The 13111-nt window shown below is 42.8% G+C and overlaps 1 protein-coding gene across 15 annotated transcripts in view; it reads left to right on the forward strand.

Annotated features, from left to right (window-relative positions):
* The window catches only part of LDB3 (LIM domain binding 3), a 233176-nt gene that overhangs the window by 63093 nt on the left and 156972 nt on the right, over window positions 1–13111 (forward strand). For all 15 annotated transcript variants that reach the window (XM_019502234.1, XM_019502228.1, XM_019502235.1 and 12 more), the window contains exon 4: window positions 171–202. In XM_019502234.1, coding sequence (XP_019357779.1) covers window positions 171–202 — 32 coding nt within the window. The remainder of the gene's footprint in view (window positions 1–170; window positions 203–13111) is intronic.

Raw genomic sequence — 13111 nt, forward strand, 5'->3', positions numbered from 1 at the left:
GGCATCTAGGGCAGTTGTGCAATTCCTGGGACAGCACCATCTGCACAGTGACAATCACAGCAGCACAATCAGCTGCCGCAGGAAGCACAGCTAGTTTTGCAGCCCTCTACAAAGGTGGCACCAGAGCGGCTGCCCCATTTCCCCACCCCACCCTCAGTTCTGTTATATCTGCCAGCTACAACCTGAGCCTCACCCTTCAGAAGTATGTGGAGATAAGTTAATACTGCATGAAAGCAGTTGACCACAGGATATAATAAACATCAGAAAATACCAAGAGTTTTTGTCTGTCAGGTTGGCCCAGGTGATTTGGATGTAAAAGTGAAATGGGCTAAGTTCTGCTCTGATTTAAACCATATGCAAGCTTACAGAAATCAGTGTGTTTGCACAGCCTGAATAGAAGTATAGCCTGTTGTATATAGAACATGCATATGTGACATTGCATGGATATTTCATGAGCATTAATTAGCGTCTTGTCACACATTACACTTAGGATGTGTTAACTGCATTTAAAACATGAGTACTCACACTTTCAAGCATGTGTTATGCTATCGTGGAACTGCTTCATAGAGATAATACCAGCAGTCCTTGCTGGCTCCAGTACGGTGCTGGGGCTGGGAATGACAAACAGCTGTTGCTCCAACTCGCAGCCTGCTCCAGCCCTGTCCAGAGGACTAAGATCATGTAAAACAAGTAAAACAAGTGTTTTATAAGAGGTTTGTTGTACGTTACACTTAGGACGTGTTTTATTTAGACCATAGTAATCACGCTTTCTGAGCTGTTGCACAATGCTTACTATGTGCATTAATATTTTAAGCTACATAACACTAAAAAGTAAAGTAGCTGCTATCTTCATTGCATTGCAATTTGGAAGGAATGTTTTTATGCTAGAGCTGAAGAACATCAGCAGAAGAAGCCATTCTTAGATGTGGTAAAGTGCTTTAGTCTGATACCATATCCATCCAGGTTTAACTTAGAGTGAGATCTGCCGTTTTTAAAGTGGTCTTTGTGCCATGAACTTCTGTTTGATCACGGCTGTAGAGCGCTTTCTGTACACTTATTGTGCAATAAGTGTAACATCTGTGCCTAGCTTTAGACTGGTCATACTGCTTTTGGCAACCTTTAATGAGAACATAACAAAAGGTGTTTTGTGCTATTGCACCACAGAGTCACTTAGCTGTTAGACTGCTCTTGATGCTAAGGGACAGAGATCCTGCACTGGAATTTCTATAGCAGTGCAAGGGTTTCTAATGGAAGATATGTGACAGAATTCTCTATACTGCTTGGAAAACTTCAAGCGTGTTTTACAGCAAGTATTCATGTTAATGCATTAAATAAATAAGTGAATATGAAACATACTACAAGAGAATTTTATGGTTCAGAATCTTTCTTAGTTTTCTTTTTAAGTTGTATTGATTTAAACATTGCCTGGAAAGTGTGTGTTTAAATTTAATTATAAAGATGTCTAAGAAAATAAAAAATAAACTTACAGTGCAGCTGTTTAAATGAATATGTGAGGTAGAGAGGCATGCGGAATTATTTCCATCATTCCACATAAAGTACATGAGTGCCTTTAAAGTCCCCGGGCACAGTCTCAGCCAAAATTAACAAAGGTTCAGACCAAGAGCCTGATCCCAAATGTAGTGAAATAAGTAGACTCGCATTGACTTAGATGGACTTTGGTCAGCCTAAAACCAGCAGATGGGGAAAGAATAAATTTTATTTCATCCGCATATAGTTATGTTTCAGAAGAGATGCTCAAGTTTTGTAAAATAGTTCCAGGAGGTGAGGCCATGTCTTATATCCAGACAAGTGCTCCCTTGATCCCCTGATGTGGCATACATATGTAGATGTAGAACTTCTACCCCATGCCAACTTCTGATTTCTTCCAGGTGCAGTGTAGCGGGTGGAAGTAGATGTCATAGAGATCTAATGCTTTTTAGAATAAGATTGAATATTTCTTGGATTATTTTTTGCTGTCTGAGGATTCTTTCGTTCATTAGAAAAGTCTAAAATTTGTTCAGGATTAACCGTGTTTCCTTTATTATCTTCTTGGAACTAGTGTAATTATACATAGTTTTCAAACTGTTATTTTTAGCTTATTTTTAATGTAATTGTAAAAGTATGACAAATGTTACATTCTTTTTTGTTCAATAGCTTTGGAATGTAACAATGTCTTGTTTCAACAAAAGGAGTAGATGGTACCTGACCATTTAGTAACACCACATCGCAAACACAACTGACAATTTTGTCATTAGTCTTAGCAGAATAAGGATGAATGGACAAGAACTCAAAACTGTAACATAAAAAAGCTAGGAAGTCTTATGACTATGCACAAGAATTTTATATTTTTTCTGCAGTCATATTATTCATTGTTTGACTATTCAATCAATGACCAGTATTTGTTAAGAGTTTTTTAAAAACTTGAAAGATTTGACTATTTAAGGATAAATATTTATTTGTTTGCAAGCTGTAACTGAAGTTGTGGTGATCTCCAGTCATTTATTTAACTGCTGTACATTATTTCTCCTGTTTTAGAAAGTTCTGGTAAACTATTCATGGCTCAAAACCAGTAGTATGCAACTGAGCTGACCATGCTGTCAGTATGAATAGCAGCTAGTCAAAGCTAGAAGTACCAGAAAATGTTATGGTCTGAAATATGTTGGCATAGATGACAGTATTCATGTTAATCCATATCAGTTCGTGAACAGGAAAATAAGCTATAGTTGTACTGAATATTACTTGAATTATAATTCAGGTGGCTTTTCTATTAGCAATAAGACCTTTAACAAATGCTCATGCTACAAATAACACTTTTTTTCTAGAATCATCATCTGTTTCCATTTTACTGTTGCCTCTGGATGTTGGTTATCAGTCAGAATTTGTGGTCTGTTCAGCCTTGTTAGACTCTAAAAGAAACAGGAATAATGAATATACAGTGTAAAATTAATGCAGACCTTTTTTAATGTTGCAGTATGGTACATAAATAAATTTCAGGAGGTTTACAAAGCTAGAATCAGATACCATAAGCAAGTTCATTTTGGACAATTCAGGATATACACAGACAGCAGCCTTTTAATCATTTGTATAATCTCAGTCTTTTGATCAGGTATCTTTTAAGACTGACCTATTCATAGTTTTTCCATTAATTTGCCTAGTTATTTTATGGAGATTCCTACATTTATCATAAGGTTGAAAATTAAGGACATGTATAGCCAGTCCCTTATCCTAAAGCTAATTGGTATACCTCATTGTGAGTTATAGTAAGTAACTGCTATGCTAGGTTTAATTCTTCCTGTTAGGTGATGTAACGGAGATCTGCCTTTTTTCAACTCCCTGAAAATCCATATTGAATATGCCAGGGAAGGCCAACCAATGGCTTGTACACCATTCAGAAATGTAACAGGGCAGCTCATTGCCCTGAGCAGCCATGATTCCCAACTGCTAGCACAGCTGTACAGCCAGCCGATAGGAGCTATTATTTTTGTGTGGCCCTGCCCCCCACAAGTTGGTGCCTGGGACTGATGCCCTGGTTGCCCTGTCTTAGTTGCACTACTGGTGCCACAAGAGGCACAAGCAGCTACAGTGTGTAGCACACAAACCCAGGCACCCAGTATAGCAGGGGTGGGCAAAACAGTGGATCTGGCCAGGAGCCAAACTACATTTTCCAGCAGCCCCTGCCTGCATAGCTGGGGCCAGTTTTTATGGAGATATCAGCTGCTGTGCTATGATAGTGCAAGGGTGAGGTTGCCATGGAGACCAGTCCCAACCACTCTGGCAGGGCACACAGCAGGGCAGGGCAGGGTAGAGCAGAGCAGAGCAGTGGCACTGACATTTTGTGGCAAGGGCAGCTAGGGCCAGGGCAGAGCCACAATCTGCTGCCTGCATGCTCCAGGCAGGGGCGTGCAGGCAGTGGATCGCAGCTGTGCCCTAGATCCTTGTAACGGTGATAGCAGGGTTCTGAGCCAGGGCAGAGCCATGATCTACTGCCTGCATGTGCCTGCCTGGAGCATGCAGGCAACAGATCTTGCTTGCACAACACATCATTTTCGAGTGAATTAATCTTGTATGTCATTCCCTGCAGATTTCAGCAGGGGGAGTCAAATACAAATTAACCCCCTAGAATGTCTTCTGTAATGTATTACAGCAGGAGGCACATGTAAACCAACTGGCCTCCCCAGTCCCCGTCCCTGGACTGTCACTGAACAGTCTGGACTCTCCCTGGGAGTCTCCTCTGGGCACAGTCATCCCAAAATCCTTGTCGCTTGCACCTGCCTATGCTCAGTCAGTCTGCTGAAAAAATCTCATGAGGTTCAACAAGGACAAGTGCAAAGTCCTGCACTTAGGATGGAAAAATGCTATTCACCAATATAAGTCGGGGACTGAATGGCTAAGCAGTAACTCTGCAAAACAGGTCCTGGGGGTTACAGTGAGCAATAAGATGAATATCAGCCAACAGTGTGCCCTTGTTGCCATGAAAACTAACAGCATGCTGAGCTACATTAGTTGCAGCATTGGCAGCAGATCAAGGGATGTGATTCTTCCCCTCTATTTGGCACTGGTGGGGCCACATCTGGAGTACTCCATCCAGTTTTGGGCCCCCCACTACAGGAAGGATGGAGACAAATTAGAGTCCATCTTAAGGCAACAAAAATGGTTAGGGGGCTGGGAAACATTACTTATGAGGAGAGACTGAGGGAACTGAGATTATTTTGTTTGGAGAAGAGAAGACTTGTGGGGGAGCCTTCAGCTACCTGAAAGGTGTTTACAAAGTGGATGGATCTAGACTGTTCACTGAAACAGGCTACCCAGAGGTTGTGGAATCTCTATCCTTAGGTTGGAGGTTTTTAAGACCTGGGTAGACAAAGCCTTGGCTGGGATGATATAGTTGGGGATGGTCTAGCTTTGAGAAGAGGGTTGGACTATATAACCTCCTGATGTCCCTTCCAACCCTCATTTTTCCAAGTTTCTATGATCTCTCTGCCCTGATTCTTTCCCCGCACCTCTTCCTCCCACCTCCCAAGAAGGGCAGAATGAGATTTCTGTCATAGCTATTTCAATACTGCCCATAGGTAAACCAAGAGAATCCTAGAGTTCTTACTCAGTGGGATCCCTGGAAACAAAATTGCAGAATTGTTATGGAAAGAAATATGACTTGTCCATCGTCCCTCTTAAGGGTAAGCCAGCAAAATTAATGTTTTTTGCCCCCTCTCTACTGCAAATGCAAATATAGTACATTTTGCCCTTCAGCCAGAGAACTGCCTATCATTTTCCTGTCTAACTCTGGTATTGCAACACTGAGTTTCCTTATTGTCCTTCCTCTGTTCTCTGCAAGGAAAATTGGGCATCATCTTCACTTTCTGGCATCCCCGCTTCCATAGCCTGCCATGGAGCTCACAAAGGTGTATGCAAATACTGCTACCTGAGCATCAGGGCTAGGGACAGACATTCAAAATGCCTGAGTCTGAATTGATTCAACCTTTGCAGGTTTGTCTACCCTAGCTAGGCTGAACTGGTTAGAAACTGGACAGACATTTTCTCTGGATTGAGGAAATTCAGGCACATGCCTACGGTGGCTCAGGCTAGAAGCTGGGGGCAGGGTGTGCTAAAGGAGCCCTCCCTTCCCTTGCACAGAGTTGAGCTGAGGGCAGGGGGGCATGACCAGGCACCAGCAGGACTCTCTCATTAGGGATGTCTGCCTGCACCGTCCCAGGCTTTCTCCTGCTGGCTGCTCAAGGGTTGGGAGAGTTGTTAGCCCCCAGACCATTGCTGGCACTCTGAGACAAGGGGGGAGGGGCTGTGTGCAGTGCATGCTTCCATCGATGATATGGAACTTTGCAGTCTCCCCCCCTGCTTGTCAGACTGTCTGCAGCAAACTAACAGGTGAGCAAGGTAGCCCAGAGCTGATAAGAGTCTTTATCACCTGATTAGCAAAACAATAGCTTCTCTCCCATTACTTCAAACTCTTCTTAAACAGCTTACCAGGGTGACCTGTTGATTAGCTCCAAAAGCCCTGTTCTGTCTGCCTGCCTGTCCCAATGAAATTGGAGACACACACAGACACCTCTCAGCATTAGCTAGCACACCACATGCCTAGGGTCCATGGGGCTGGGGTCTGTGCTGTGGGAGATGGGAGGGAGGGAGGTGGGGATTTCCTAGTTGAGCAGCAAGGGGAAGGGTAGTGCAGGTGGAAGCCAGCAGACCCTGCTATGTCTGCAGTGTCTGCCAGAGCCTTATACAGCACTAACTGGCATACCACATGATGACTATGGTCTGTGCTGTGGGAGAGGGGAGGAAGGAATCCTTGCTTAATCAGCAAGTGGTGAGAAGAGAGGGGGAGGAGGGCATGGGGAAGCCAGCAAACCCTGCTGTGTTTGCAAGTCTGTGCTGGAGGAGCTCTGCCCAGGGAGCAGCAGGGAGGCTCCTACCCTGCTGTGAAGCAGAGACCCCCGCCCAGCCCAGAGAGCATGCTGAGATGTTGGGGGGTATCTGATTTATCTTAAACCAGCAAGGGGACATTGCATAAACTGGTTTGAGCAAAATTGGTTAAGTCTGATACTACTGTTGCTGTTGCCCTGTGGAGTCAGGCCTACTCTAAGGATCTCAAAATTGCGCTGTTAGACAGGAGGGTGTGACACAATTGCACATACATAAACACACAAATCAGTTGGGTGCATACTCACTCACTCACTCACTCGAAGGGTTGGAGTCCAGGTAGGGAAGAGAAACAGAGTCCAAATCCTTGGTTGTGGAGAGGGTGGGGGGTGATAGCTACCTATCCAGGCTGGAAAGGGTCTTTGTCCAGTAGGTGTTGTCCAGGGGGGGTCGCCAGCAGGGCCTCTGGGTGGATAGGTAGTGTGGCATGGTGCTGGTCCAGATGGAGAGGATGTCCCAAGGAGGCAGTCTTTACTACTCCTTTTTATGGGGCAGACTACCTCTGATCTCCTATGGGGAGGGCCTGTCCAGTGAGTTTTGTTCCAGAGGGTTCCAGGTGTTCTTACTGAGCATGTGCAGCCTTAGCACAATGGTGAGTTGCCTCATCTTTTGTTTCTTTGAATGCTGAGGGTGGTTCCAAGGGCAGGGTTGTTGGTCCAGGTATTGGTGTTGATGGTTCAGTCATTCAGAGGTAGCTATTTTTAGACCTACTGCCATTGTCTCTCAAGCACCCTCATTCATCCCCGTTCATCCAGGAACAAAGTTACGTAGGAGGGGTAGGTATGAGTCATAGGTTACGACATCAGGGGACATGAGATGGAAACTTGACATGACTTATGGTAACTTACATACGTAGGCCTAAATCATATAGTACCAGTAAAACAGTAACATGAAACAGTAGAAATCAATATAATCATAATTATAGAATATAAAGAAGGAGAAAAAATAAAACAAATACAACTTGCTACCAAAATAAAATGCTGAAGCTTATCCTATGTCTTAGCTTACTTATACTTATCTGTAGGGAGTAGAGAGGAAGAGAAAAAGTCAGAAATGGTTGGGGAAGGGGAGGGAATGCATTAAAAAACAAGAAAAAAAGAAAAACTGGGGGTTTTGCTACACTACATTCGACGAGGTTTATCTCAAACCAGTTTCAGACATTTTCAAACTGGCTTATGTGCTCTGAACATCTGTTCTGCTACAGGTTTAAACCAGTTTCTGATCACTTAAGCTGGTTTATGTGTGATGTCTGTCTTTAACCCAGGAGTCTGCAGCCAGGAGGCAGGATTTGAAGCATCTGGAACATGCAGAGAGGGGAAGTAGCTAGTTATGGCCCAAGACGGATTTTACGGGACCTTTTGAACGCAGCCCTGCCATGCCCCTATCTTGGGCCAAGCCCTGGCCCTATCTTCTCCCAATACAGAAAGCAAAAGATTTTGCCCAGTAATTTAGATCTGTTTTCTCTTGCTGTGGAAAATAGGGTAATTGTGGGGAAAGAAGAAAAGACTTTTTCCTTTCGCATAGTATGTAATTACTAATGGAACTCAATGCTGCAGGTTTTACTGAAGCAAATGGCTTAAAGTCTGATCATTTAAGAAAATGACATGCTAAGATTAACGGATATATATATATATCTCAGACATGAAGCTTGGGTTGCCCGCACAGAAACTTCAGTGCTAGTTCTAATAGGTAGTGATATTCACTGTGATGGGACTTGTAGGGTGCCTGCAGTGCTAGTAAATGGAAGACATTAATGCTTTACTTTTGGTTCTCTCATGTTTGACTTGGGATTAATTCTCAGAAGCAAGCTGTCAATTATGGTGACTAATTTTTTACATTATTTTTTAACAAAAAAAGTAACCCTGAAATCTACCATGAAACTTTAAATTTTTGGGGCATCTAAGGTGTATGATGGTGCCTGACAACTCCACAGAGATGCAGCCCATTGCACTGTAGTGTTTAGTTCATAAATGAGAAAACAACATATGTTCAAGGTCTATTTTCGTTCAATGAAAATCAGTTTCCTTTTAAACTCCTACTAAAGATAGATGAAAAATATTGCACTTTCATGCACTACACTCTTCCCAGGAGAGTCTGCCATGTTCATTAGCTCTTCACACAAGGAATCCAATCACCCTATTTGGAAAGGATTCATCAAATATGCAGGGTCAATTTTGGAAAGTGCTCTAGGAGAGCACCATGTTCTGCTGACTTGGAAGTTCCTGAAATACTTTGTAAGATGCCTCTCTGATGATCACTCTGTTACTAAAAAAGAGTGAAGGTGATATAACATCTTTCTGGATGCGTGCATACTGCCACATCTCTTATTTTCCAGGTTTGTGATTTGCTCTTACCATTCAGTGGCATCCTGTCTTCTACTGGAAAATCAAGAGCTAAATAATCTCTTTCTTTAGCAAAAGGGAAAAGAAAAGGGAAAGTATCAGAACCTAAACTATGGGTGATGTATTGCAAATATTAAATGGCTTTTTTTCCTGCATTGTACCGAAAGAAGGTACAAAATCCAGTAGCATTTATTTTAGAGCTAAAGTATAAATAAAATCTATGATGATAGTAAATTGCAAGCAACATTGAGTCAATGGTTATTGCATATTGTTTCCTCTAGCTCAGGCTATGAATAGCAAGCTGTTCTCTAAATGTGCAAAAAGCATAGGTGAGTACTTGGTGTTTAGACTGGGTTGGAGTTTGGAAGTGAATCAGACTAAGGGTCTGTGTCCCAATTTGAAAGCACTGAAATCCTGTAAGCAGTGTCATGAAATTGCACCCTGAAATAGTGGAACTTTTGATAAAAGCAGTCGTTCTTATGAGATTTTTCATGCATAGGAATAGAAATGTGACTACCAGCTCACTTTACACAGGTCAACAAACAGCTGTCAGATTATAAGGTCTCTGTCATTACCATTTTGGACCTAGTTCAATCTACTTAAAGAAGGTGAAAGCTTGGTACCTACTGCCAGTACTGGGAGCTGTCCAGTCACGTGTCACTGTAATGCTGCATCTTATGCACTGATATCTGGTCTTGTACACAGGTAGATAAAATTCTTTTCTCTAAATTAGTTTGGGAGATAGTTTGTGGATTTCTTAGATGCATCTGAGTGTTGTAGGTTTATCAAACCTAACAGCGAACAGAAGCATATTATCTGATGAATTCCTTTGCCCTATTTAAAGACTTCAATATTTTGCCTTGTTTATTTTTATTGTAATCTGGCAGAGTCTTCTCTGTCATCCCGGTGTTTATAGTCCTACACTGGTAATCAGCGTATTGCAATGTAATGTTAAGACAGCTGCAAAACATTTTGATTTGTTCTGTCTTTAATAGTCTGTGGAAAAAACATGAAAAGCCTCAAAATCTGTCACTGCATAGAATTATCCCTGTGGTAGACCTGGTTACAAGGGTTGATAGAGCACAAATATTTGTTACAAGAACTGGCAGGTTCATCTCTAACTGGGATCTGCAAGGAGCACACAGGGACACCAGGGTTTTTGGAATTCTTTTCTTGAAGCTATCCTTAAAGTGAAGAAATAATTTTGACTGTGATTTGAATTTGTTCAAGTAATAACATTTAGCTCTTCCATTATTATCAGATATATCAACTAATCTCCAGAGCTTTCCCTTAGAATTGCTAAGTAAGTAGTGTTATCCCCATTCTTCAGGTGTGAAGGCAGGGGCAGAGATGCCAAGTGCCTAAGGCATTATCTCCTGTGTTTTTAACCTATGGTATATTGTGTGTATTGCAGGGAGAATTGTAGGATATTCTGCCACTGTGGTGTATAAGAGTCGTCAAAGTGCATCTATACATGCAACAAATGCAAAGCAATAAACTACAGTACATATTGTGTCAGAGTTTAATGCTCCTGGGCATGCCATTTTAACGTGGACTGCGGCACATTGAGTTGGGTTAGAGCAGCCCTGGGAGGGGTAAGCCTGTCAGCCTGGGGCTGTTCTGACCCAGCTCAGTGTGCTATGGAGGGGCTGGTTGGGGCACAAGGGTACTCCAGTGTGGGGCTAGCTGCCAGGTAGCCCCCTCACTGAAGCCCCCTCATGCCTGAGCCAGCCATGTCAACATCTACATGTACATTACTGCGCGTGGAAAAACTCTGCAGCAGGATACTACAGGTACTAACCTGTTACGGAGTTTATTAGTTTCCTACAGCCTAATAAGGCCATCTCAGTAGACATTGAGATGTTTACTAAGGAACTAATTAGACAGCTCTGCAATAAATATCTCTTGTAGATGCATCCAGTCTTATATATGTCCCTGGACAAATGATTGCTTCAGAATTCAGGGGACTGGACTAGATGTACAGAACCCAGAAGGCCTATTCTAGCTTTATATTGCCTAATCAGCATCTGTCACAGCAGAGTACTGAAAGGTTGATCAGAGTTTTGCTGTGTGAGCTGTTGATTTGTTCAAGGTCACAGAGAGAGTCAGTATCCGATATGTGTTTCAATTTAAGACCTGCCCACTTTCCTCTATAGTCTAACCATTCTCTAGTACAGCAAAACAGATGATTTTTACAGCTTTGATCAACAGAGCAGAGAAGTTCAAGTCTATTTAACTGAACCTAATCATTAAGAAATTTGTTTAGCAATTAGAAGCAGCCTTTTATGGTGTTTATATACATGCTTGGGAAGAAGGGAGGGGTGGCGCTTTAATTAGAGTGGCTCCAAGAGCCACTCTAATTAAAGTGCCTGGAGCATCATGTGTATCAGCATCCCCGCACTGAAAAAAGTTGAGCAAGTTTTAGTTAAAGTGCCTCCTGCCCCGCCATTTTTCAGTGTGGGGATGCTGTTACATGTCACACTGGAGTCTGCTGGCACATGGTAATTAATTGCACAGACCACAATTAATTGAGTGGAGCAGCCTCACTGCACATGTATAGGTGCCCTTAGAGTCCTGGAGTAGGAACAGAAGCTTTACATTCTGTGTATTCAACGGACTTGGTATTCATTATGCAATCTGAGATTCTCCCCTTCTGACTCCCTAGCACAATTTTCAAACTGAGGAAGCTGGATTCCTCAGTTTTCTAAAGCAGGGTGTCCTACTACAAGCCCATAAAGGTTGAGAACTGCTGTTCTAGAGGCAGTGCACTGACCTGGAAAATGGGTCTGATTCCCAGTGCCAGATCACTTTTTTTCAGACTGAGATTCTCTGCTTTTGCCTGGGGAGTCCCTTCCTGTACTCCCTGGCCAACTCCATGGTAGTACTTAAAACTTAGGAACAACAGGATGATCCTCAGGCCTGTGGCAAGGATATGGCAGACTCTGACTTACTGAGCATAGGAATCTCTTGCTTCTGTGTGAAACACAGATATATGTATCCTATGTTATTTACTAATGCAGACGCTCATATTCCATCTTAATTTGACAGAATTTTACTAGAAATGTTATAGGAGTTGTTGTAAACTTTCCAGTGTATAGTAGCATTTTAAAGTTTTGAGTTTTTTAAATGTAATTCCTACTGAAAATTTGAATATACTTTTTTATTTAATAATACAACATTTGCAAAAAGAAAATGAAGCTGCTTTTTTAGGGTTATCATCCTAGCATATACATAATCTTATATTTAAACATGTTGGTTACAGGCATCAGTTGGGTCAATAGGATACAATTAAGGAAGAGATGGCTAAATGAGAAAATAACTGAACTGTGATAGGTATTAAGTCTCCTTTGTGATGGTCTCTTGATGGAATCAATGAAACCTGTATCACTGGAATAATTAAGAACTGGAGTTAACAAAAGCACTGTGGAAAATATATCCTGACTATGAAACAGTTCTGCACTGATGTGGTCTGGAGTCTTGGGCCAAGTGACTTTCTGCCTTACTTTTACTGTCTGTAAAGAGGAGAAAATGGTATTTACCCAGCCTTTGGAAGTATGAGATGATGTGAAAAAGGATGCATGTAAAGCAGGGGCCAGCAACATTTTTACAGGTCATGGACAGGAACAATCTGAAGGGCTTCCCTCCCACCTGTGGCAGGGTCAGGCAGCTGGGAGATACACCCATGCTGCCATTGCTTCTTTCATCCCCCTGAATCCCAGCTGCAGTGCAGATGTAGCTTCCAGCCACTGAGGAGTTGTGCCAGGACCAAGTATCTTCAAATTATATCCATGTTGCCCCTCTCTGCCCTCCCCCATACTTCCTAGCTGTGGCATGGGCACAGCTGGAAGCTACCTGGTACCAGCACAGCTCCTCACTTTTAACCTTGCTGAATGTTACTACTCATTTAGCACCCACACTGGAATGAAGAGCCCATGCTGCAGCTGGGAAGTGGGAAGCTGGGGAAGTGGTCATGGCACAGGTGCAGCTCCCAACTGCTTGGCTCCAGTGTGGGTGCAGGCAAAGTATCCGACTTCTTACACACTGCCAAAACCACCTGGTCTGTGTTGGACTGCAACTGGGAGGATGGGGAGAGGTGGCAGTGGTGCAGGCACAACAAAAAGTTGCACATCCTTGGCACACTCCTCACTGCCTGCCCTGGTGCAGGTATGGGCGTAGGCACAAGCAAAGCCTCCCCAACTCCACAGGCTAGATCCAGTGACTTTGTGGGCTGTCTGTTGCTGACCCCTGTACCAGGGCACAGTGAGAGGATAAGAGATTTATTTCATTGTTAGGTAGCAGACTCTAACTAGGGCCTTGCAATGCATTATCTTCTGGAG

The sequence above is a fragment of the Gavialis gangeticus genome, unplaced genomic scaffold (assembly GCF_001723915.1).
Source record: "Gavialis gangeticus isolate Ggan-Ray unplaced genomic scaffold, GavGan_comp1, whole genome shotgun sequence".
Lineage (NCBI taxonomy): Eukaryota > Metazoa > Chordata > Crocodylia > Gavialidae > Gavialis > Gavialis gangeticus.